At 37.3% G+C, this 27,109-nt stretch overlaps 3 protein-coding genes across 5 annotated transcripts; 1 reads left to right on the forward strand and 2 right to left on the reverse strand.

The window, feature by feature from the left end:
- Window positions 1–2,654: 2,654 nt before the first annotated feature.
- LOC147545410 (putative protein S-acyltransferase 4) lies at window positions 2,655–6,268 on the forward strand. The gene is made up of 5 exons (XM_086633411.1): window positions 2,655–3,124; window positions 4,192–4,371; window positions 4,474–4,779; window positions 5,030–5,257; window positions 5,360–6,268. Exons 1-5 carry the CDS (start codon window positions 3,068–3,070, stop codon window positions 5,807–5,809), a joined length of 1,221 nt encoding a protein of 406 aa, XP_086489537.1. The 5' UTR covers window positions 2,655–3,067; the 3' UTR covers window positions 5,810–6,268.
- A 440-nt stretch (window positions 6,269–6,708) lies between these two features.
- LOC147545411 (Protein kinase superfamily protein) lies at window positions 6,709–10,927 on the reverse strand. 3 transcript variants are annotated; one of them, XM_086633409.1, is made up of 3 exons: window positions 10,539–10,927; window positions 10,145–10,465; window positions 6,709–9,250 (listed from the first exon to the last, which is right to left on the reverse strand). In XM_086633409.1, exons 2-3 carry the CDS (start codon window positions 10,149–10,151, stop codon window positions 7,176–7,178), a joined length of 2,082 nt encoding a protein of 693 aa, XP_086489535.1. In that variant the 5' UTR covers window positions 10,152–10,465; window positions 10,539–10,927; the 3' UTR covers window positions 6,709–7,175. The 3 variants fall into 3 exon arrangements, with proteins under 3 accessions (XP_086489535.1, XP_086489536.1, XP_086489534.1); XM_086633410.1 differs by having other exon boundaries at window positions 10,145–10,484; window positions 10,539–10,866; XM_086633408.1 differs by lacking the exon at window positions 10,539–10,927 and adding an exon at window positions 9,586–9,978 and having other exon boundaries at window positions 6,709–9,483; window positions 10,145–10,261.
- A 2,353-nt stretch (window positions 10,928–13,280) lies between these two features.
- LOC147545412 (uncharacterized) lies at window positions 13,281–14,036 on the reverse strand. Its single transcript, XM_086635822.1, has one exon. The coding sequence runs from the start codon at window positions 14,034–14,036 to the stop codon at window positions 13,281–13,283; it is 756 nt and encodes a 251-aa protein (XP_086491948.1).
- Between the last annotated feature and the right edge of the window lie 13,073 nt (window positions 14,037–27,109).

The following is a 27,109-nucleotide window of genomic DNA, read 5'->3' on the forward strand; positions in this document are numbered from 1 at the left end:
ACTAACTAAAATACTCATGTTATAATTTTTTGTGTATGACCTTCATTTATTTAGCTATATTAGAACTACACCCCCAACCAAAATACCACTTGGAGCTTCACACCCACCTATTTGTCAAGTATCTTCTTCCTCTCAACCATCAACTTCACAACCTATAGTATCTTCTTCTTCTTTTGAAATAAGTGATGCTTCAAATATTAAAATTTTCACTATAAAATTCAGATTTTTCTTCAGTTTGTGGATCTGCTGAATCTAAGCAAATGGGTTCTGGTTTCAATCTGAAGTTCACCAATTTCTTATTTTTGCTCTTCTTCATTGTCAACTTGGGTTCTGTTTTTTGCTCTGAATCTTGGTTAGTTGTAGAAGGACAATCTGAAAACCGATTTAACATGGATGAATTTCTTCCTCGATTTCTTTTTCTTTGATTGCTTCTCCTTCTTCTTCAATTTCTTCTACTTCTATTCTAGATTTTAATTCTTCTCTAGCAAAATCTTCTAAGATTTCCTCTTTTCTTCTAAATCCATGTCTAAGAAATGGATACCAACTCCTTAAAACATGACTAAAAGATTCAGGATCAGATTTTCGTGAGAAACAATTTTAAAACAGAGACTTTTGAAATCAATTACACCATTTTTGGGTACAACTACTACTAGTTGTTCTTTCATTCTTTTTTGGGTTCTGTTTGGTGGATATTATAACTTGAACCATATAAGTAATTTTTGGGTACAACTACCTCAGACTGGTAAAGACACGATCCACCTTATGATCGGAGTACAAGTGACACCTCGACCAGAGTCACTCGCTGATTGGCTCTAGCTCGGGGAGAGTATGACCCACTCTATAGCCGAAGTCAGACTTATAATACAGAGAACGTAAAGGGTGAACCAGCCGGAGTCACTCGTGGATTGGATCAAGCTCTGACCTCTAGCTAGGGGTGAGCATGACCCAGTCTATGGGCGAACCTCGGAATTAGTGGTTGGACATGTAACTAGGGTGATTCAACCGATCGTGAGATGGGAAGGTATTGACTCGGGATAAACTATTCGAATGGACAAAGTATTTTGGTTGGGGGTGTAGTCCTAATATAGCTAAATAAATGGGGGCCATATACTAAAAATTAGAACGGGGGTACTTTGGTCAGTAGGCGAGCATGTGATTCGCACGACCGCTACTTCACGACTATTTGAACGGAAAATGAGTTTTGGGGGTTAACGCCTAAATGAAAAATGTTTTAGGGGTGCCCCCTAATGTAGCTAAATAAATAGGGGCCATTCTCTAAAAAAACCCTTCGTTATTGGAGCTGATAGCAACAACCATTTCATCACCTTTTCTTCGAGATCGAACATCAACTGCAGCGATTCGATAGATGGCTCATTTGGATAGATGTAGATGAACAATGCCCCTTAGAAATGCATAAGAGGTTTTCTCCTCGTACTGTTCGAGAAAGAACGATTCGAATTTGTGTATATAAAGCCTCCTATGCCACACCATTAACCATTGTGTCGCCCGTCCCCACAACAAAACAACAACTCCCACACCGCCACCACCATAATGTATATTTTAACTCATTTAAAATAAGAGAAAAGTCGTGTATAAGTTAGACGGCCCATATATGTAAATAATGTGGGACTCAAGAATAATAACTATTACTTTTTACAATCCATTATGATCTATATAATTTTCACTTTGTTGTTGCTCTCGCACTTGTTAAATTTGTTGTTGTTAACTTTGTTTTTACAAACCATGCAGCTTAAAACTTTTGCTTTGAACAAATCTCCTTCTAACACTAAATGGACCCCCCCCCCCCCCCCCCTCCCTCCTCAAGGATACCTCAAAATCAATTTTGATGCTTCATGGGTTAATACTTCATCATTCATCTATGTTGGTATTGTAATATCTGATAATGCAGGAAGCCAACTTGCAAAAGGATCCGCAAAGGCCTTTGGACGAACAGTAGACGAGGGAGAAAGCAAAGCCTGTCTTTTTGGTTTGAAGTGGGCAGCCCAGCACAATCTCAAGCAAATAATTTTGGAGGGAGATTCTCTTAATGTAATCAACTTTTTGAATGGAAGGCACAACTCAATCCATTGGACAACTTCTCGAGTACTAAAGGAAGTTAAGAGCATGACTTCCTCTTTTGATCATGTCCGTTTTTGTTTTGTGAATAGAAAGTTTAACGCCTTGGCACATAACATGGCGGTTAACTCTAGGAAGACAGATACTTGTAGTTTTAATTGTCTTTCTTCTTGCTCAAACTCTCATTGTAATGTCTACAACTTTGGTTTTAATCAATAGACTTTACTTTGTCTCAAAAAAAAAAAAAAAAAAAAGTATTGAACGTCTGAGACTTGTTAAATTTGTCGTTATTGACAATTGAAGTATTGGACGTCCTCCACTTGACATATAATATCTAATCAAAACACTCTTTAGGACAAACATGTGAATAAGTAAGAAGACCAAACATATAACTTGAACATATAATTTAAACTTTATGTTGAAGGATGGGACAAATAATTCTTATTTAGTCTATAGTTCCACTCCAATTCATATATGAAGAAAATTATTTTCTCTTTATTCATACTCTTTTCAACAAATAATAGTATTTTTTATTGTTGCATGTCAACATAAAAATGGTCCCATGGAACATTCTCTGAGATGACCAAATTTGATACCATTTGGAATTGGACGTGCTAAGCTGAATTCCATTTCCGAGATTATAGCTAGGAGACAGCTGTAAGCATAAATAATCGCTACCCATTTTGAAAGACCCTTCTTCCTTTGATTGATCCGCCGATGAGAGCCAGGGGCAGCTGGTTCTTAGAGAGAGAAACTACATAACTAAGAAGAGACTAGTTAACAGAAAGAGAGATAGAAACCTTGCCCTAGTTCATCCTCTCCACTGAAAAAACTGAAACATAGAAGAACAAGAAGAAGAACAAGGAAGAGGGTAATCAATAATTCTTTTTTTTAGAACGAGGGTAATCATCAAAAATTGTATTGGATGAAATTGATATGACCCATAATTCAAAATTGAAATTGTGGGAGGTTTCTTCTCTTTCGATTCTATATGGCTTCACCTAAACCCAAACCCAAACGGCTCTATCAAGTATGGAAGGGTAGCAATGTGAGTTATTAATCTTCATGTGTTCTTCAATCTTCTCTGTCTATTTAATTTGTTGAAATTTATCTGATTATGAATTGAAATGGGCATCAATCGGTTAGGTTGATTAATGAATTTTGGGTTGCTTTTATTCTTTTTAATTTCAACCTCTGTTTTTCTTCTCACTTATTGATTGAATTAATATTCAAATTAGTGTTTGTGACTGAATTTATTGATTTGAATGTTTTTCTTGGGTATAAATTAAATTCAAGTTTTCTTGGTTTTGACTTATAAAGAATTAATCATATGAAACAGTGGGATTCTGCCTCAATTAAATTTGCTTGTTTTGTTGATAAAAAAAGTCTTGGCTCGGTCTAATTTTGATTGTTTTTGCTTATAAAACATGTTTCATAATAGTTCTTGTATTCGATACTGTTTCATGAGTAATTTACTTGAATTCATAAAGGATTTGATCATTTAGAATTGTTTCTTTAGTACTAACTTCAGTTTTAATATGTTAATAATGGATTTTTATACTTTTGATTGTGTGGTTTCTAAATGTGCTTGTCTAATCACAAATTACTAAGGTTGTTACTACTTTTGCATACGGGGATCGAATGCAGAAAATGCTTTATTGTCCGTCTCTCGATTCCCTTCCGTTTTCATCCTTTAATTAACTTGTTTTGTTTGTCATTCACAAATTTTGTATCAACTTACCGAATATGAATTCTTTAAAGGATCGATTCTTTCTTTATTGTCATTTGATACCCTTGATCAAAGTTCGATTTTCAAAGTTGATTCATCCGAATGAATTTGAATCGAAGTGTAGGAAAAGAAGACAGTTAAATTTTATCGTGATTCATTTATAGACTTGTCATATATTTACGACTCCTAAAGATTTCAACTTTGGCTTTCCATTTTCTTAATCCTTGTTTTCGTTTATTACATGCTTACTCCAAGTGCGAGTCCATAAGAACCTTTTTTGGGTACTTTTGATTTGTATTTGCATGCTTGGAGTAGTTCGAATTTGACTTAACTGAAATGAGCAAATGGTGTTTGTTTGGTTAACACACGCATAAATTTGAAAACAGAAATTCTGCTGCGGCGGGCGAATGATCTTTGGTCCCGATGTGGCATCATTATTTTTATCAATGGTCCTAATTGGAGCTCCGGCATTAGCATTTTGTTATCAAGTGTTCACAAAAATAAGAAACCATGATCGCATTCTTGGATATCCTGTTCTGGCTGTTGGATTGATAGTCACGGTATTGGTTAGTAATTCAGCTATCCTCATCCCAAATAAGAAATTACAATCATGTCAAATATAACGAGAATTTTAGTAAGTGAATCTGATAACTTTGGCATCTTGGCAGGACTTAATGTTTCTCTTCATGACTTCTGGTAGAGATCCAGGTATAGTACCCAGGAATCGAAAACCACCCATATTAGAGGATGGATTTGTAACTACCCCATCTATGGAGTGGGTAAATGGAAGAACTTCTCATATGAGACTACCGAGGACAAGGGGTATAGTAGTAAATGGTCATTCAATAAGGGTGAAGTTCTGTGATACTTGCTTGCTATATCGACCTCCTCGTGCATCCCATTGCTCGATTTGTAACAACTGTGTTCAAAGATTTGATCATCATTGCCCGTGGGTGGGCCAGTGCATTGGAATAGTAAGTTACCTAAAACCTCGAACTGTTTTTTGTTAGTCTATCAAACAAAATTATCAAGTTTCCTGAATATGGACAACACAGAAAGCATAAAAGTTCGACTTTGAGCATCTATTTATGACTTTATGTAAAGTTCATCGTTTGTTTAGTATTCATGAAATCTCTGGCTTCCGTTTCTACTGTTTCTTTAGCCTATTTGCTGTTTCACTAAGCAAGTAGTATGTATTTCTTCTGTTTGTTGATTTGGTTGCAGAGAAATTATCGATTCTTCTTCTCATTCATATCAACTTCAACCGTCTTATGCCTTTATGTCTTTGTGTTTTCTTGGATCAATATACTCGAAGGAAGGAATCACCAGTCCTTATGGAAAGCAATGTCAAGAGAGATTCTATCAGTTGTTCTCATAGTATATTGCTTCATAACTGTATGGTTTGTTGGCGGGCTAACGGTTTTCCATTCTTATCTAATTTGCACAAATCAGGTAACTTTCCTACCAATTTACTGCAATAACGGTAAAAATTAGATCAGTAGATTATGTAGACCGATAACTTATCTTTGCTCTTTCTTTGTGTGATAATTGCAGACAACTTACGAGAATTTCCGGTACCGATATGATAAGAACGAGAACCCACATAATAAGGGTACACTGAGAAACATTAGAGAGATATTTTTCTCTAAGATCCCACCTTCAATGAATGATTTCCGGGTAAAGGTGGTGGAAGATGACGACAAGGAAGATGAGTCCGTAATTCCAACTGGTCGAGGGATTGCAATCAGTTCGAAGGAAAAAATAGATATAGAAATGGGGAGTAAACTATCAGAGGATCAAAATCTTTCACTTCCTGAGATCTTGCAGAATTTGGATTATAACGGTATCGGTGAGAACAGTTTTAAGAGTAAAGATTCAGATAGTGGAGAAGTTTCTGATTCGTTGTCCTTCAGAAGCAGTCAAGAACCAAGAAAAGACTCCCATGAAATGATTACCATTACAGATGAAGGAAGTAACTCTCATCGGATTACGCCTCCTTCTTAGAGGTAAGAAAAATCGAGTATTTTTGTTGAAACTTAATCTATTGTTGGGACTATAATATTTGATCAATTGGGAAAGTTTATACTGAAATAAGAAAAGGAAAGAAAGGGGATAGTTTGTGTCATATCCTTTTAATAGGTCTTGCTAGTTAGTTTGGTAGCATGTCAAGTGTGTTAATTCTATGAATTTAGATGTCAATGATAAGTGTTATATGGTGTTATTTATACTCCAGAAAACAAATAGAAGAAAACGAAAATGTTTCGTGTTGGTTATTATGATCATTTTGAATTTCACTTGTTTAAGAAAAACGTACATAGAGTGAAAAATTATGCAATACTTTGCAGCGAAACAGAGACGATTTGGTGAAAGGAATAATCGATTTTGTGTTGTATTCATATGACTTGTGTATAATACGAAAAATTGTAAATAAATATGAATAATTGGATAACTGTTTGTGTTTTTTCCATCTCAACTTGTTTTACTTAATGGCATTATAGTCATTTCAAACTGTTCCAACTATCGTGCTCTTAATTTAGATGGCCGCGGTTTGGGGCATAAGGAAAAGTCTCCGAGGCATTAAGACTAAGTCAATATTTTTTTAGCCCGCCCTCTCTCTTTCGCTTCTTCATTGTCTGTTTCTCTCTATCTCTCTCGGTCTGTCACTGTTTCTCTCTCTCGGTCTCTCACTGTTTCTCTCTCTCTCTCTCTCTCTCTCTCTCGATCTCTCACTGTTTCTCTCTCTCTCTCGATTTCTATCTCTCCCTCTCTCACAGACATAGTTCTGGTGAAAGTAAGTGTTTCTTTTCCCGGAACCATACCTCGAGGAGGGGGAGAGAGCACTAAGAGAGATGTAGAGGAAGAGAGAAGATGAAGATCAGGGGACAAAGTTCAATTAAGTAAACTTTTGAGTTAAAAAATATACTATTTGCATTATCAGGAATATACTGGGTTAACAGTGTGGAACAATCTAATCAAATTATGGTGCTCTCAGAGCTACCCTTTATTGTTCATCACCTCAAAAATAACTACAAGAGAGAAATTCCGGAAATATTCATTTGGAATACACTATACTTTACAATTGCACTATACTCACCCGGATCATGAAAAACACGAAAACAATGATCTTAATCCTTTGTTGTAAGCAAGCTTCACAAGATGGTTGAGATGTCCAAGAATTCCGAGCAGTTCGTGGCAGAGGTTGAAACAAATTCTCGAGCATGCTGGATCACCCAGTCTCTACAAGCCGGTTCAGTCTATAAATGTTTCTCTTCAAATCAGAGATCTCTAAAGAATCCAAACTGACAACATCAAAGTGCTATGATATGTCTCAGGTCTGCCATGGCAGTACTGCAAAAAAAACTTTTATGGCCTAACCTGACGGACCAATTTCCTTCCCGCGATGATCTTCATGAATATTTGTTCTCATTCTTCTAAGCCATATTTCATAATCCATAGAATATGGAGTTCCACAAAGACTATCGACATAATCAGCAAAAGCTTTCAACACAGCAGATATCTCTCCGAGCGTCTGTTGGATCAACCTTTTTGACCAAGATGCTTCTCTCCATTGAAGTGCCCCTTCAACTGAATCCAATTCCGGCAAAATACCACCACCAGATGAGAAGAAAAGCAAGTAGATCAAGCTTTCTGCATCTGAAGCCGAGCACAACTTCCCTTCTTGGAGAGCATAAGTCGACGAAAAATGAAGATTCATGGTAGGCCTATCTCTCTCTTCTAAAATTGCATGCCCCCAACCAATAAGAACATAATATGGATTCCTAACACCAGAACTTACACAAATTACATTTTCCGGGCGGATATCTCCATGCCTGATTCCAGCAGAGGTGGCAGTTGACAGGGCCGATAAGCAGTCATGGCAGCATTTTAGAGCCTTATCTGGCCCAAAGTTTCCATCTCTTACCAATTCTGCAACCAACTTGCCGACTGGGCCCATTACAAGGACCGAGGTCCCACACCAAGGGTGATCACAATTTGCACCAGAGCTAGGTCTTTGACACTGACCAGGGTGAACTATTCTGCCAGATGCAACCAGCTGCGGAAGGTATTTGCTAGTGATGCCACTCTGTTTCATTGCGGTCAATATTTTAGTTTGCCTCTGAACTTGATACCATAAAGTCATATCTTCAAGTGCGGGCTCCAGTTGAGAAGGATGAGAACCCACATACATAAACAGAGACTTCCGTGGCTCTTCCACTGGCGTCACGCTATAAAATGGAAAGTGGCCATTACATAAAACTTCATTAATCTGAAAACCCTTTTGCAAGTTTGATTCATCTAGCCACAGAATAGACCCTACCTCTAATTCCATTACTTCTTTCGATTCATCATGGAGTTCAACAATTTCGGGGCAAACACTAGACTGCTGGTATCGGTATAAACCATTTTCATGTACTCTACTGGTGTTATTCCCCAACTGCCTCTCGATTCTGCGAAGTTGAAGAGAACTTCGATCTGCAGCTAAATCATCAATTGAACGTCTTGGCATCCCAGTGACTTGAGCAATACAATGAAATGTTGCAAGAAGTGCTTGTCGAGCACCAATATCTCCCCAATTAGGATTCCCAAGCTTATTCCAAATTCTATCAATAGAAGAAACTGCAATATGGGAGTGTTCTATAATCCATTTAGCACCACATTGATAAACATCCCCTTCAAATTCCAATTTATCTAAATCCCCTTCAACTCTTACCACTCCGCCTAACTGAGTGTCAACAAGAAGCACAAATACACAATTAGGACAGTGTTGAACATTTAATCTACTTACGCTTCTGGTCAATAGCATTCGTAGGGCAAAGAAGAGGGCATCCCCCAAAGCAGAAAAAGAAGGTTTCCGGTCATTTTCCACTTTGAGGCTCCTGATTTCAGGTCTTAATAGTGCGAACTCAAGAATAACATCCTTTTCTCTATGTGAATGCCTCTCGTCCTTCAGCATTATAGTGCTAGCACAAAGACCTCCGAGTTTTCCACTAGCAATTGCCTTCTCAGCATGGCATAACTTAAAACTCTCATTGTGAACAGAGGAAACGTAAAAAGGAGAGGACTCCTCAGTCCAAAATAACTCCCACAAGCCTTTCACACTTGCATATAAGAAATCTTCAAGAGCAAGATATGCAGTTTCCACGACAGAATCTGAAGTTGAAGCATTGACAGCAGTGGGCATTCGAATCAACTGCTGAAATGAAACATTTTCTAATGCATAGTCAAACATCTGAAGATCTTTCAACTCAAAAAGAACATCAAAAACGGGCCTTCCACGTGATGATCGTTCGGATAGTGCAGAAAACCAATCTTCAAGATCTGCTGTCAGGATATCACTATCTACAAATTTACGAAGAAACTCTTTCCGACTTCGATGCCTGCTACCTGATGAGACACTCGACCTTTTTGGCCCCGACTCCACCGAACCTTGGACAGGGGATTTCCCTGTCAATTGGATTGTTTGAGAAAATAAATTCATAAAACAAGCTGTAACTGAGATATCACCTACAACCATGCTTAAGGTAGGTAATTACGAATGTAGTTTTTAAAAGAACATGACTATAATTGGTTCCCAAAGACAAAAACATACAGGACTAAACTTGTTTAAACGGACTCACTTGAAACGTAACAAAAATACCCTAGTTGTGCAGTAATGATAAATGATTGATGACCATGACCTAGACAGGTAAATCAATGTTAAGCAACCACAATGTGTTGTAGTATTCCTTATAGTAGCTTAAGCTTCTGATCTGGGTTTGTTGCTATTTAGGACCAAGAACACAACAATTTTTTATGGTCATTTCATTTCATATATGTGTAAATTGGCAAATCAATTCGGCACCTACCCAGATTAGAATATTGACATGTTCAACCAACATGAAATATTATATGCAAATTTGAACACCAAAACCATATAAAAAAGAAAAGAAACACCAAATTTGTAACAGCAGTTAACCCCAAATTCCAAATTTCATTTTATCACTGCCATCGTTCTTTTGTAAAGAATTCTGTTTATGCAAAATTATATCCAATATTTCGTTCCTTCTTTCTGGCATCAAAATTTATAAAACCTCAATTATACAAACCCATCTTTAATTATGCAAGAAATTACAGCTTCAAGTCGAATTTTGCGCCGTTAATGGATGATTAACTTCTTGGAAAAGGTATCATATCTAACAAAAGCACAAAACCCCCAAAAATAATTCTCTTAGAATACAATATGCTTATTTGGATGTAAAATTCTTCTACTTGATGATTTTCAATTCGAAGTTAAAAAAGAAGAGAGACAAGCAATTCAAGAATTGAAAGAGAGAATTTGGGGTAAGGATGAATATTTACCTTCCATTAGGGTTAGGGTTTTGGAGTCAACGTTGTAGTTGTAAGTAGCAGTAATAATTTTTTAGATCAGACGGAAGAAAACATTCCCGAATCTTCAGCTTCTCTCTCTCTCTCTCTCTTATTTCTTCCTTTCTTTTGGCCCGAAATTATGTGGAGAGTCGTTTTGGTTATGCACACACTTTTCAAGGGTACTTTAGAAAAATAAGAAAATTATTTGGAAAGAAAGGTGGAAATCTCAAAACAAATAAACCAAACGTGTCCTTAAAGTCGCCGGCCGGAGTTAGCCGACGACGACCGGCGGCTTCATTCTCACTTCTCTCTCTATCTTCAGTCTCTCTCCCTTTCTTCTCTCTATCTTTCTTCCTTTCTTTTCTCTATCTCCCTCTTCTCTCACTATCTTCTTTCTTCTCTCTATCTTTCTTCCTTTCTTTTCTCTATCTCCCTCTTCTCTCACTATCTTCGGCGAAGGGGGGAACCCCGTCGCCAGAGTCTGGTTTGAAACTCAAACAAGACGATATCTGGTTTGAAACCAGACGAGACCAGATCTCGTCAGCTCTGGTTTCTTCCAGAAACCAGGGTTCCAGCGAAGGGGTTCCTCCCCTTCGACAGAAATGTAGAGAAAGAGAGAAAAGATGAGAGTTGTCGGAGATGATGAAAATGTGGTCGAGATTTGTTGTGGAGGTCGCCGAATTTTATAGTAGAAGTTGCCGGTGTTCATGGTTGAAGTGGGAGAGAAAGAAGTTGAAAATATAAGGGGTTGAGTATTTGGAGGAAACAAAAAAAAATCAATTTTTTTTTAATTTCTGGCCAAAGATTTATACCTCAAATAATTTCTTTATTTCCCCAAATCACCCGCCTTTTTTTCCTCAAAGATGATAAATTATCTGTAAAAAGTCGGACGAAACTTGACAGAGACGACTTGAGTTCAACCCACTTTTCTCTCTTTAAGAAACGCCTACATTGGATTCCAATCAAAATTCGACTCATTTTATGAAATAACTTATCGTAATTTTTTTACAATCACTTATTTTATGTTTAGTGTACGAGAAGGAAATGTGATTTATAGAAAACACAGTCATTCAATTCCAAAAAAATATGGTTATTTAATAGAGTTAATTCCTATATGGCCCCCTACTTTGTGACCAGCTTCCTTTATGGCCCCCTTTTTTTTCGTAAATTCAAATATGGACCCCTATTTTCAGACAAATGTCATAACTACCCCTCTTATTAATGTATTTTCAAAATAAAATAAAAAACAAAACCTAAATTCCACCTCACTTCCTTCTCCACCACTCATCTCTCTCCACGTCACCTCTCTCTCTCTCTCCAACTCATCTCTCTCTCTCTAACTCACCTCTCTCTCTCTCTCCAAGTCACTCCTTCTCCGACGAAGGTCGCCGGCCGGAAAATTTTCCGCCCGGCGACCTTAAAAAAAAAAAAAAATTACCCTCATCTCTCTCTCTCTCTATCTAGAAGCTCCGGCGAAGGGGATATGTGTAGGGGAGTAGGAAGTGAGGTGGAATTCAAGTTGTTTTTTTTTATGTTGAAAAAATATTAATAAGAAGGGTAATTAGGACATTTACCTTAAAATAGGGGGTCATATTTGAATTTACGAAAAAAAAGGGAGCCATAAAGTCACAAAGTAGGGGGCCCATATAAGAATTAACTCTATTTAATATCCATTACAATAATTATTATTTGAATACGTATACGGTTTGGTTTCATTAAGGATATGATTGATAGAGATTTATTTTGGTTAGGATGATAGGAACAACTTTTGTCAAGTCAACCTTAAAAGTTAGTTAAACTTAATAGAAAATTAACAAACTCTTAAAATGAAAAAGAAAGCGGTGGCCAATACGTGGACAACCGATTTTCTTATATGGACAACTATTTTCGAACCCGGTGCGACTCAATTATGTTTGACTTAGTTGACTTTGATTTAATAAGGGGACAACTCCATAAGGTCTTAAATATTAAGAGTTACTAATTTGTGGACCATTAACAAAAACAAGAGTTAAAAAATGAAAACCTAATTGTCTTCTTCTTCTTCTCCATCGTCTTCTTCTTCTTGATCAATCATGCCAAGAATAATGGGTGATACATTAGTGTATCTATCAAAAATAGGGAGAGAAACACTATACATCTTTTCGTGCTTGGAACTAATATGAGTAAGTCCCAACATACCAGAACATGGATGGATGGTAACTGAATTCATAGGGGCGACATTAAAGAAGGTAGTGGAGATTGGTGAGCAATGGAAAACCTTCATAATCAAAAGCCCAATCCACAGAAACTTGATGTTTAGTAAAGTATGTCAGAACTATTGTGCATGTTCCATCCCACGGTCCCAAATTAATTTTGGGCATGGTAGGTTCTTTGAGGACGGACAGACTGCACATAGTGGCGAAACATGGGGAACCAACCAACCCAGACCTTGCTTAGCCATTACTGTGGAGATTTAAGTGTCAATTAGTATCACTACTCACAACCAACAACCTACCACAGTCCCAAAATCACTATTTCACCCAAACACAGTAACTAATCATAGGAAGCAACGCAACAAACATACAAAATTCCTGAAGTTGGGTTTGGTGAAGAAGAAGAAGAAGAAGTCGAGCTAGGGTTTATGGAAGAAGAAAAGAAAGAGGAAGTGAAGTAAAAATTCTAATTGTTAGAGGGTGTGAGTGAAATATACTAATGTCATGTCCCCCTAAAAATTGTTGTCCATATAAGATTTCTAATTTTTTCGTATGTTCACATAAAGTTGTTGTCCACATATGATATTTGATTGTCCATATATTGACCACCAAGAAAGCCATTATGTGTTTCTCCTTCTTCTCACACTTCTGTTACACCTCCTCTATTAGTCTCTTACAATAATATGTTAGGAAACTCAGCTTCATTAAAAAAAAAAATAACAACTCATAGTTATACAAAAATTGAAGACCCCCACTCTTCTCAATAATAATACTAAAGGAAAAAAATATTGTGAAATAAAATAGTCATAGCTTACTTCATAAACCTACTTCATCACATTTCAGCAAAAAAAAAAAAGAAAAGAAAGAAAACCATTCCATCACAAAAAATCTTGGATATCATCAAAAGGTTGATCTTGCGCCATCTGATTTGTTGATTATGCTGGTGGTGTTGATGATCCTCCATGCATCATCATATTTGGGAAATTAGCATTTATTGGGGGCACCATCATTGGTTCCAAATTGTATGATGTGGAATTTCCAAACTCCATATGATTTCCCATTGATGTACTAATAATCTTCTGATCATAAGGCAGTTGATTTTGGACCGTTGGATATAAAAAATCACCACTATTCTCAATGAAATTCCTACAGTTGTAACCGTTGATTGAACTCATTAGATTCATTGGAATGATGCTATTATGATAATCAAAATGTTGATAATCCAATGGTTGACCATAAATCTGTGGTTGCATATACATGTTATTGTCGCTCCAAGACATAATCCCATCACAGGTACTAGGTATATCAGCAGGGTTTTGATTAGGTACAACACTGGAGTATCCATAATGACCCATCATCTGTTTTTGAGTATCCAGAAAATCAATCTTGAAATCTAATTTCTTTATAATCTGATGAAGTTGATCAACGGTGAGATTATTAAGACCATCATCCCATACAAGTTTCTCAAAATCTTGATCGTTCTTTTGTGTTAATTTAGTGAATTCATCTTCAGTCTTGTTCATATGTTCATCGTAGAAATCACCAAGAGTCAAACTTCGCTTCTCACGATCATCTTTATCCATACTTTTATACCGTTCGATTATGCGATGAAGTTTATCTGAGTCTTCGGGATACACATCGGGGGGTTCAGTCTTACTACCTTCATCACCAGATGGTCCGTAAATTAGCATGCATACATCAACGTCACACAGTATCGAGAATTCATTAATTTTCTTCTTCAAACTAATTTTTCTTTTGAGAAAAGTAGAATGTCTAGTTTTTTCATTGGTTATGAGTTTTAAGCTTTGTTTTGATCGTACCATTTTTCTTGTTCAGTCAAACAGTACAATTGAATATTAAATTTAGAGAGAGAGAGAAAGTAAGGAGTTCGTTCTTTGTATGAACAGCAGACACAAGAGTGAAGAACAAGTTATCTTGACATGGATTTCTCAGTCTCTCTTTATAAGTGAGGGTTTAAGACGGCTATTTTTAGAAGTTACTAAAAATAGGAGTTTCTTTTAAACTTTACCCGATAATTAATTGCCTGGTAAGTTTACCCCCTCCCCTCCCTCACCAAATATTTTGGCTTGCGATAAGGTTAGGACAAAAATCTCATGACCAAAATAACCTTTATTGGTCGAACTAACTGATTTGCCACTAATTAAGCAACCCATGTTCTTTCCGATCTAATCGCCCTAGTACAAAATGGTTCATTGGCTCTACAAGTTCATCCACTTTTCCAAAATCTTTTTCTCTTTGGTATAAGAAGTCCAAACAAAAATTTCAATCCCTCTTTCATACAATCCAAAATTTCAAAACTCTATCCTTTTTCCACCAACAACTCAAAATTTGAATTCTAAATTTGGATTTAAATGAATTGATCACTTTGAAACTTGTAGAGATACACTAGAAAAATAAATTTCAACTAGAATTTCTATATTCGCGTGAGGAAGATGGGGATGATGCTTAGGAATATATTGAAGATCATAAATGAAATGAAAACAACGAGCCAATAATCTCTTTAAGAAATTTGATTGAGAGATAGCATTCATGTTTGAGAACGGGTGACAATTTCAATTTTTAAATATCTCACTATTTTTTGGCGAGCTTTACAAAAACCAAGAGATGTGAGCTTAAATGAGTAGTAGGGAGAGAGAGATAGAGGGATGATGTGGCGTGTGGGTGAAGAGAACTTAGGTGGGTCAAGGAGAGGCATTTTAGTAATTTAAGTACACAAGGAGAATTCTAGTCACAAAATTTGTCTTTTTTTTTTAAGTACACAAACTTTATGTCTTAATATAACAATGACCAAAAACACTAGGTGAAGAGGGTTAACTACCTTATCCAGTAAGGAGGGAGTAAACTCACTGACCAATTATGTTAGGTGCCAAAAGTAAAAAAAAAAAAACCATAAAAGTATTTGACTTTATTTTAGTATGTTTATATCTTCTAATTTTTCCATCAGATCTTTTTGACATATTTTTAATTTACAATTGACATATTTTTAATTTACAGCTAATAAGGAGAAATTCCTTCGCTTGATATTACAAAATATAAAGCGTGTGCACCAGTGTTGGTGAGCTCTCTTGTTCATAACTCAATTTTCTTTTTTGGTAATAATACGATTTAAGCTAGGATGAGCATAAAAGCGTATGAATTAAAAATAAAACTGATGAAAAACAAAAATTACTAAAAATATCGAAAGTCCAAAACATTATTAAAACTTAAATTGTTATTTTATTTCTATCATGGTATTTGGTAATTCAGTTCAGTTGGGCCAGTCTTTAGTACTCAGCCTGTTGACCAAGCCAATCTGGAGCAAACCCAGGGGCTATTTAACTAAGGAAGATGCTAGAGTGTCAGTCCGGTGTCCAAAAGTGTGCCCAACCGACATGGAATTCACTAAAAGGACAAACTCTGGCTAGTGGGTTATCTCTTTCTTTTTAGGGTTTTTATGTTGGTTTCTTTTCCTTTAACATCACTTATTAAGTAGTTCAATCATAATAACTCAATATTTATTAATACTTATTTCAAATATGTAAACAGATCCAATTTTTATATACTAATTGACATTAAATCATTAACAACCCCTTATATTTCTACAAAATTTGAAAACCCAATTGTTTTCATTACATGTATATCCCCGAAAAATATACTCCTATAAAACAAAAAACACATACTGATGGCCTAAAACCTAATCCATCACATAAAATCTTGGACATCAATTAAGTCATCAAAAGGTTGATGTTGCACCATCTCATTTGTTGATAATGATGATGATTCTCCATGCACCATCATATTTGAAAATTTAGCATTTACTTGGGGCACCATCATTGGCTGCTGCAAATTATATGATGATGAAACTGTCGAGTTTCCAAACTCCATATGATTTCCCATTGATGTAATAATCTTCTGATCACAAGGCAGTTGATTTTGAACCGTTGGATATAAAAAGTCTCCATAATTATTATTGTCAATGAAATTCCTATCATCATAATCATTCATTGAACTCATCAGATTCATCGGAATAATGTTATTATCGTAAATCATTGATGACTGGTCATATGATGGATAATCCATTGGCATCATTTGTTGATAATATTGATCATGATGTTGGTGATATTGATCATAGTGATTATGATGCTGATGGTTATGAGGACGATGGTGATCAAATGGTTGGCCATAAAGCTGTGGTTGCATACACATGTTATCAACCCTCTTAGACATAATCCCATCACTAGTACTAGGTATATCAGCAGGGTTTTGATTAGCTACTACACTGGAGTAGTATCCATAATGACCCATCATCTGTTTTTGAGTATCCAGAAAATCAATCTTGAAATCTAATTTCTTAACAATCTGATGAAGTTGATCAACGGTGAGATTATTAAGACCATCATCCCATATAAATTTCTCAAAATTTTGATCGTTCTTTTGTGTTAATTTAGTAACTTCATCTTCAAGCTTCTTCATATGTTCATCGTAGAAATCACCAACAGTCAAACTTCGCTTCTCACGATTATCCTTATCCATACTTTGATACCGTTCGATTATGCGATGAAGTTTATCTGAGTCCTCGGGATACACATCGGGGGGTTCAGTCCTACTACCTTCATCACCAGATGGTCCGTAAATTAGCATGCATACATCAACGTCGCATAGTATCGAGAATTCATCAATTTTCTTCTTCAAACTAATTTTTCTTTTGAGAAAAGTAGAATGTCGAGTTTTTTCATTGGTTATGAGTTTTAGGGTTTGCTTTGATCGTACCATTTTTGTTTTGTTCACTGAAACAACAGTACTCGCGAGAAGTTAAAAGTGGAAAGAGAAGTTAGTAACTCTCTCCTATTTATAAGATCATCAGGATTTTAGACAGCGCCTATGAATAAATAGAAGTTACTAAAAAATATGACTTTTTTTTTTTTACTTTAACTCCCTAACATTAGTTGGTAATTGAGTTCAATCCCCTCCCTCGCTCCCTCCCTCCCTCCCTCATTGGTCAGTATTGATTACCTCCTCCTCATTGGTCAGTATTGATTACCTCCTTCACCTGGTTCCCATACGAATAGGTTAGGACAAAAATCTCTTGACCTAAATAACCCTTTTGACCCAATTTACTAATATGCCCCCACTTGAACACGCCATGTTCATTCAATTTAATAAACCTCCCACAAAATGTCTTTCCAAGTTTACACAATTCACTGCTCAAAATTTTGTCCTCCCTATATAATGAATTCGGGCAAGATATACGATCACATTTTTCAAATTCTATTAAGCTTCCACCAAAAACTTAAACTTTCAATTTCAAATTTGTATGAAGATGATTCATCACTTCCAAACTTGTAGAGAGAGATGAAGAAATTTCTACCACAATTTCATTTGGGTATGATCTGAACAGTCACATCTGGACGTTTAGTTAATGCAAAATGACCCTCGGACTAAGTTTTCCGTCTGTTGTTTTAATTCTTATTTTAAATAAAAACTTCTTTCAACAAAAAAATAACTTCAAACGAAGTATCTCATTTATATGAATTCGTATGTGAATGATTTTTTTTATTCTAAACGTATTAGATTGACGAGACAAACACAATGGTGCATCTCTTATCTGAGTTGAAGACTCAAACTGTTAGAACTAAAAGTCGCGGAAGCTATCGAACCTATCCTAGAAATTGATCCGATTATGAAGATTAATCGAAAAGCTAAGTCAAAATCAAATATGCGAACAGAATTTAACGAGGTTCGGCTTTAAAGCCTACGTCCTCGGGCGAACAAGAAATCTTTATTGAAGGATAGATGAAGACGACTAACACAATCCGCAAGTTCGTCCCAAGATGGTACCGTATAGTAATTAACCTTCTATACTAAATCTTCGACGACCGAGAAATTTAACACCGCTCAAAACTATGAACAAAAAATCTCTCTTACTTGCTCTCTCTCTAGCTCTCTCTAAAGAAGAGTTGTGTTTGTGTTGGTGTTAATTACAAGCACTCAAACCCCCTATTTATATATGGTATCCACCGTCATAACAAGCCCAATAATAGAAACTTAGTTTCTAAATATTAGTGCCAATTACAAATTGGAACCGCCTATAGCCATGCTTCCAATTGATTTAGAAACTGCCTCTTCAATCCACCGACATGCCTACCATTTGAATTTTGAGCAACTTCCAATTTTGGATTCTCCCACCGACTATCACAATTCTCCACCTCGTACACAATTTGATATACTTCAAATTTTGGACGAACACCAGGATACTCCTTGTAAGATATATCTGCTTCTTGTAACTTCATCCGACTGCACCATATGACCATGGTTGCCTACGTACCCTTTTACAGGATCAAGCCTACCGTAGTTCTACCAACCCTTCACATAAAGATTACCTTGTCGCCATTACGCCCTTTCGGGCAACTTAACACGAGCCGATTTGCAGCAATTCCAGACAATGCTGAAACTTGCTACACGTCACCACTTTAGTCAACATGTCCGCGGGATTCTCATCTGTGTGTACCTTCATGAGAGAAACATCACCTTCCTCTATGACATCTCGTACAAAGTGATACCTGACATCGATATGCTTAGTGCGAGCATGGTGAACCTGATTCTTCGCCAAGTGGATCGCACTTTGACTATCACACCATACATCCACGCACTCTTGCTTAATCCCTAGATCATCCAGAAGACCCCACAACCACAATGCTTCCTTCACACCCTCGGCCATAGCCATATACTCGGCCTCCGTAGTAGATAACGCAACTGTAGATTGTAACATCGATCGCCAACTAACTGGAGCACCATGTACCCTAAATACATAACCAGTAGTAGATCGTCTTCTATCTAGATCGCCAGCATAATCCGAGTCAACATAACCGCTTACCTGACATGTGTCTCCACCAAAGCACAAACCCGTATCAACAGTACCCTTCAAGTACCTCAAGACCCACTTCACAGCTTCCCAATGTGTCTTCCCCGGGTTTGCCATAAACCTGCTAACCACACTGACCGCCTGTGAAATATCTGGACGAGTACACACCATAGCGTACATCAAACTGCCAACTGCACTAGCATACGGTACACGATCCATATGATCCTTCTCCACCGTAGTAGTGGGAGATTGTTTTCCCGAGAGCCTGAAGTGTGGTGCCAAAGGTGTTGACACCGCCTTCGCATTCTGCATCCCGAACCGAGAAACTACTCGTTCGATGTAACCTTTCTGATTCAAGTACAGTTTCTTACTTGACCGCTCTCTCTTAATCTCCATTCCCAGTATCTTCTTTGCAGCGCCCATGTCTTTCATCTCAAACTCTTGACTGAGTTGAGATTTCAACTTATCTATCTCCATCATGCTTCGAGAAGCAATAAGCATGTCATCCACATACAAAAGGAGATAAATAAAGTCACTTTCGCGAAGCTTCTTGATGTATACACAACAATCATAGTCACTTCTGCGAAAACCATGCTTTAGCATGAAAAAATCAAATCGTTTGTACCACTGGCGAGGGGATTGTTTCAATCCGTAAAGAGATTTCCTCAAACGACATACTTGATTTTCTTTGCCCTCAACCTTGTATCCCTCAGGTTGAGCCATATAAATTTCTTCTTCCAAATCCCCGTGCAAGAAGGCGGTTTTAACATCGAGTTGTTCCAGCTCAAGATCCCTGTGAGCAACAATACTCAATAGCACCCGAATAGAAGTATGTTTCACGACCGGTGAGAAAATCTCATTGTAGTCGACCCCTTCTTTCTGTGCATAACCCTTGGCCACTAGTCTTGCCTTATACCTTGTACCCTTGATTTCGGAAGAATCCTCTTTCTTCTTGTACACCCATTTACAACCAATAACAGACTTACCTTCGGGCAATGGGACAACCTCCCATGTCTGGTTCTTGTGAAGAGACTCCATCTCTTCTTGCATAGCAACCAACCAACTCTCTCTTTCTGCCGCGGCGATAGCTTGTTTGAAGGTGACCGGCTCGTCGTCTTCCACCGAGAGTGCATATTCAACCACATTTGCCTGCCCGTAATGCCTAAGAGGTTTGTCTGACCCTAACCTCTGTACCGGCTTATATAACCGTTTCGGCCTAGTGTGTACCGAAACATCCTGCTGTTGTTGTTGTAAAACTTGTGTACCTTCCCCTTGAACCTCCTCATGATCGGGTTCATCAATTTCCTCATCCTGAGTATTATCCTGATGCTCCACCTGATCATGATTCCTAGAAACCCGTTGGTCTTCGGCTTCTACTTCCACTACTTGAGCTTTAGTAGACCCAACATCACCACAACTAGGCACCGTAGCTTTCGCCATAGCTACAATAGATGACTCATCAAACACCACATCTCTGCTGATTACAAACTTCTTGTCTTCCGTACACCATAGCCGATAACCCTTGACTCCTGTAGCATATCCTAAGAAAATTGCCTTCTTTGCTCTATTGTCAAGTTTGTTACCTTTAACATGGTAATAGGCCGTACAACCGAAAACCTTAAGTCTCCCGTAATCTGCATGTTCACCTGACCACACCTCGTAAGGTATGCCGCCATCTAAAGAAGAATGTGGAGACCTGTTCACAATATAACAAGCTGTAGCAACAGATTCTGCCCACCATTCTACGCCTAATCCCGAATTGGAGCGCATACATCTAGCCTTCTCAAGTAGTGTACGGTTCAATCTTTCTGCGACTCCATTCTGCTGAGGTGTGTTTACTACTGTCCAGTGCCTCACAATGCCTTCCTGATTACAAAACTCCTTGAATGCCCCATCCGTGTACTCGGTCCCATTATCCGACCTTAACGTCTTCAGCTTTCGACCAGTTTTGTTCTCAACCATTGCTTTCCACACCAGGAATGTGTTGAATACCTCATTCTTATGCTTCAAAAAATAAAGCCAGACAAATCTCGAATGATCATCAACGAATGTAACAAAATACCTGGAACCACCCTTGGAAGGTAACTTTGCCGGTCCCCAGACATCGGTGTGTACGTAGTCTAATACCTCTTTGCTCCTGTGCTTGCTTGTAGAGAACGTCACCCTGTGTGCCTTCCCGAACACACAATGCTCACAAAACTCCATGCAAGGCTTCTTCATGTCCTTCAACAAGCCTTTCCCGCACATCAGAGATAGACCCTTTTCTGACATATGCCCAAGGCGCATATGCCAAAGCCTCGTACTAGCCGTTGGATCCCTTCCACTGATTCCTACTGCTACATCTCCCGTAATTGTTGTCCCCAAAAGTTTGTATAAATTACCGTAACGAGTACCTCTCATTACCACCAAAGAACCCTTAACGACTCTTATGGAGCCATTCTCTATAATTATCTTACAGCCGTTCCGCTCCAACACACCAAGGGAAATTAGATTTTTCCGCAAATCGGGTATGTGTCTTACGTCCGTCAATGTTCTCACCACTCCATCGTGCATCTTGATCCGTATTGTTCCGAGTCCCACAGTTTTACATATACTATCATCACCCAGTATAACTGTACCACCATCTATACTCCTATAGGTAGTAAACATCTCCCTATTTGGGCACATATGGTGTGACGCCCCTGAATCAAGCATCCACTTATCGAAGATCTTCTCAGACACCTCTGTCACCGAGAAACATTCGTCCGCCTCTTCTGACACATATCCCGCCTCTTGCATCTCTTGTTTCTCCTTGTAGCCTTCGTTCTTTTGCTTCAACTTTCTCTTTGGACAAGCCGCTTTAAAGTGGCCAAGCTCACCACAACTAAAGCACGTTTTCTTGAAAGAGCCTCTAGATTTGGATCTAGATTTCCCGCCCTTTCCCTTTCCCCTTTCATTACTCCTCCCCCTTGTTACAAACAACCCTTGTGCTTGTTCCTTGTCTACTCCACCCGACGCCATACTGCTAGTAGCAACCTTACGAAGATCATCCGCTAATAACGAGTTTCTCGTCTCTTCCATGGTTAGACTATCACCAACAAGCATCAAAGTTTGAACAAGGTTCTCATAGGATTTAGGTAATGAAAGTAACAATATGAGGGCTTGGTCCTCATCCTCAACCTTAACATCAATATCCTTCAAGTCTGAGATAATCCTGTCAAACCTATTCACATATTCCTGAATAGAAGAACCCTCTTCCATTCTACATGTGAATAATTTGGATTTTAAGTAGACCCGATTCGTTAAAGTTTTCGTCATGAAACTGCTTTCTAGCTTTAACCACACACCCGCCGCCGTTGTTTCTTCGTCTACTAGGAACGCCACATCCCTCTCAAGACACAACATAATGGTAGCCCGTGCTTCGAGATCTAACTCTTCCCAATCCTCATCTGACATATCTCCTGGTTTCTTTCCCGTCAACGTCTTGTGTAATTTCTGCGAGATTAGCAGATTCTTCATCTGCATCCGCCAATAAGAAAAATCGTTTTTCCCATTGAACTTCTCTATCTCATATTTCCCTGATTTGACCGTACCACTTCTCGATCCCATCTTCTTTTCGTTCAATCTCAAACAAGGCTCTGGTACCAATTGTTATAACTAAAGGACACGGAAGCTATCGAACCTATCCTAGAAATTGATCCGATTATGAAGATTAATCGAAAAGCTAAGTCAAAATCAAATATGCGAACAGAATTTAACGAGGTTCGGCTTTAAAGCCTACGTCCTCGGGCGAACAAGAAATCTTTATTGAAGGATAGATGAAGACGACTAACACAATCCGCAAGTTCGTCCCAAGATGGTACCGTATAGTAATTAACCTTCTATACTAAATCTTCGACGACCGAGAAATTTAACACCGCTCAAAACTATGAACAAAAAATCTCTCTTACTTGCTCTCTCTCTAGCTCTCTCTAAAGAAGAGTTGTGTTTGTGTTGGTGTTAATTACAAGCACTCAAACCCCCTATTTATATATGGTATCCACCGTCATAACAAGCCCAATAATAGAAACTTAGTTTCTAAATATTAGTGCCAATTACAAATTGGAACCGCCTATAGCCATGCTTCCAATTGATTTAGAAACTGCCTCTTCAATCCACCGACATGCCTACCATTTGAATTTTGAGCAACTTCCAATTTTGGATTCTCCCACCGACTATCACACAAACAATTAGCTCTGAATCAAACATATCATACATGAAATAAGGATATTGAGAAAATCCTCTTTAGAAATTGAATCGGTTGGTCCTTTAATGTGCTCCACTTCTAAAGACAATTTGTCCTATTAATGAAGACCTGGAAATACTTCAAAACTTAAATCACTTCAAAAATTTGCCATATATTTAATTAACATCAATAACCTCTCCATTAAAAAAAAAACATTAATAACCTCTCTAATATTACAAAATTTGAAAACACAATTGCTTAAATATATATAACCCAAAAAGAAATAGTCATAGCTACTGGTTAGCTAAACCCTAATCCATCACAGAAAAATCTTGGACATCAATTCAGTCTTCAAACGGTTGATTGATTTTGCACCATCTCATTTGTTGATAATTCAGGTGACAATTGTCCTCCATCCACCATCGTATTTGGAAAATTAGAATTTATTGGGGGAACCATGGATGGCTGCTGCAAATTGTATGATGATGAAATTGTGGAATTTCCAAATTCCATATGATTTCCCATTGATCTAACCGTCTGATCATAAAGTAGTTGATTTTGAACCGTTGGATATAAAAAGTCTCCATTATTATTATTGCCAATGAAATTCCTACCATCACAACCGTTGATTGAACTCATTAATGTTGGTGGTGGTGTTGATGATCCTCCATCCACCATCATATTTGGAAAATTAGCATTGATTGGGGTAACCATCGATGGCTGCTGCAAATTGTATGATGATGAAATTGATGAACTACCAAACTCCATATGATTTCCCATTAGCATTGATCTATCCATCTGAGCATAAGGCAGTTGATTTGTAATGCTTGGATATGAAAAGTCTCCACTATTATTATTATTATTATTATTATTATTGTCAATAAAATTCCTACCATCACAACCGTTGATCGAACTCATTAAATTCATGGGAACAATGCTGCTAGTATTATCGTACATCATCATTAATGGATGATCATATGATGATGGGTTGTGCATCGGAAGCATCTGTTGATGATATTGTTGATTATGATGGTAGTAGTTACTATTAGTATGATCATATTGTTGACCATAACAAGGTTGTTTCATATCACCAAGATTTTGATTCGGTACAACACTGGAGGAGTAGTAGCATCCATTATCATTATTATTATTATTATTACCCTTCATGATCATCTCTTTTTGTATATCCATATAGTTAATCTTGAAATCTAAGTTCTTTGTAATTTGATGAAGTTGATCAACGGTGAGATTGTTAAAACGATCATCCCAAATAAGTTTCTGTAAATCTTGATCGTTCTTTTCTCTTAATTTAGTAACTTCATCTTCAATCTTCTTGGTATGTTCATCGTAGAAATCAGCAACAGTTAATCTTCGTCTCTCACGATCATCTTTATCCATACTTTGATAACGTTCGATAATACGATGAAGTTTATCTAAGTTCTGGGGATACACATCAGGAGGACGGTCACCACCAGATGGTCCGTAGATAAACATGCATACATCAATGTCACAGAGTACAGAGAATTCATCTATTTTCTTCTTCAAACCATTTTTTCTTTTGAGAAAAGTAGAGTTTCTACTTCTTTCATTGGTTATGAGTTTCAAGCTCTGTTTAGAACGCCCCATTTCTAGAGAAAGAAAGAAGGAATTCTAAATACTTTATGTTGTTTATGAAGAAGGGAGGAGAAGAAGTTAGTTACCAAGAGAGAGAAGATGAGATTGTTGATTGAGTTCAAACTTGAGTTTCATTAACCTTTCTTTATGCTTATGAAGAAAGGATTAAATACTAAGAAAGATTTCCCAAGATATCTCTCTCTGATTAATTGAATGAGACGAGTGAAAGATTTTATAAATAACAGTTACTAAAAATATTAGATTTGATTTTGGTATGAAAAATATCTTCTTCTAATTTCCGATTAGATACTCTTTCTAAATATTGAGAGCTTGTTAATTCAATTTTGCCCCTTAATACATATTCAGCTTCATAAATAAGATCTAATTACACTTTTCCATTTTTTTGCCTAGGACAGTTACACTTCTCTTACATAACTAACTTCGTCTTTTCCACTTCTATTACTAATTCGTTCATTTTCTTTCTCTAATTAATATATTTTCATTACCTCACATCTCTACCCAGTAATACTTCCTAGGGGTGGGAAAGGGGCTGGGCTCGGGTACCCGTCGGTACATCTGTCTCGGGTTCGGGCGTTCTGGGTGCCTCCCTTATGGCCTACATGGCTTAGTGAGCGGGTTCGGGCTGAATAGATTTGCAATTCTCTGCATAAAGCCCGCCATGGGCACATGCCCGTTGGTTCCCTGCTGGGCTTCGAGTGGGCCGGGCTCGGGTACGGCCACTCCCACAAAAATCAGAATTACCAGAAAAAAAAAGTGAAAGAGTGCAAATAAACCCTAAAACATTCATTTTCAAAATGGTCGCGGCTTTGGGGAATAAAGAAAATTCTCCGGGGAATAAATACTAAAGGAGCATATTTACATTTTAGACCGAAAATTTACAAAGTTGTATCTTCCCCCCTAATCTTCATCTTCCACTAAGTTTATCTTCTTCTTCTTCTCTCTAAAAACCTTAATCCAAAAAACCTAATAGTAGTACTACAAATCAGAATCCCGAATAAATCAAGAGAAGAAGATTGAGGAATTTAAAGACCAACGGGATTCTTCTTCCATCAAATTCGTGTTGGAATGGATACTAAATCATTGTTAATCAACTCACCCAATTTTGATATAACATTACTTTTAGGTTTCAAACTAATTGGATTTTTGAAGGTGTATGAATATTACTTCTAAAACTCAATTTGTAACCCTAATCCCTCAATCTTCTTCTCTTGATTTATTAGGAATTTTGATTTGTAGTACTATTATTGAGTTTCTTGAATTAGGGTTTTTAGAGAGAAGAAGAAGATAAACTTAATGGAAGATGAAGATGAAGAATAGGGGCAAGATACAACTTTGTAAATTTTTGGGTTAAAAGTAAATATGCTCCCTTAGACTTTATTCCCCGGAGAATTTTCTTTATTCCCCAAAGCCGTGGCCTTTCAAAATCTCTCATCAAGATCCGTTTGTTTGCATCAATGTTTAAAACACATGTGACACAATAAGAAGAAAAAAATTATATGTGCGGATTAAAACAAAAGAAGACTTACTGTATCTTCTATATTTATAATCGAACTTTTCAGTTCTAAAAATTTACAAGAAAATTTTCGGAAATTAAAACAAAAAGAGAGTGACTAATTATTTCTCCAATAGATCTACATCTACATTTAGAGAAAATATGTATATGTATGGAAAATAGGACATGGGAGAGACAAAGTACGTTTCTTTAGATCTACTTCTGAAACTTTTTTTTTTACAGAATATGATGCGTTCTTCGATTTTATCTCTTGGTTGTTGAGAAAGTCTTGGATTTCATCTTTTGGTTGTTGCAAAAGTCTTGGATTTCATCTCTAAGTTCTACCTCAGTCCCCCCCCCCCCCCCTCTCTCTCTCTCTCTCTCTCTCTCAGCTGTTTCACCGAACTCTCTCCTTCTCTTTCGCCAGAACCAGACCTCGAGGAGGGTTTTTGGCGAAACCCCTCGATCATTTCGTGGACACAAAACATTTTGTTACCCTGACCATTTCGTGCTTGCAAAACGTTTCATGGCTACAAAACGTTTCGTGACCACGAACTCTGTGATCTCCACA

Source organism: Eschscholzia californica, unplaced genomic scaffold, assembly GCF_041429995.1.
Source record: "Eschscholzia californica isolate CP2 unplaced genomic scaffold, dmEscCali1.0.p SCAF_4, whole genome shotgun sequence".
Taxonomy (NCBI): domain Eukaryota; kingdom Viridiplantae; phylum Streptophyta; class Magnoliopsida; order Ranunculales; family Papaveraceae; genus Eschscholzia; species Eschscholzia californica.

Excerpts from the sequence above, each read along its gene's own strand:
- LOC147545412 (XM_086635822.1), bottom strand. The coding sequence starts at position 14,036 with ATGCTAATTTACGGACCATCTGGTGATGAAGGTAGTAAGACTGAACCC.
- LOC147545410 (XM_086633411.1), top strand. The coding sequence starts at position 3,068 with ATGGCTTCACCTAAACCCAAACCCAAACGGCTCTATCAAGTATGGAAG. Across the intron at positions 3,125-4,191 it reads AAGTATGGAAGGGTAGCAAT|AAATTCTGCTGCGGCGGGCG; the intron begins GTGAGTTATTAA and ends ATTTGAAAACAG. Across the intron at positions 4,372-4,473 it reads GATTGATAGTCACGGTATTG|GACTTAATGTTTCTCTTCAT; the intron begins GTTAGTAATTCA and ends GCATCTTGGCAG.
- LOC147545411 (XM_086633408.1), bottom strand. The coding sequence starts at position 9,320 with ATGGTTGTAGGTGATATCTCAGTTACAGCTTGTTTTATGAATTTATTT.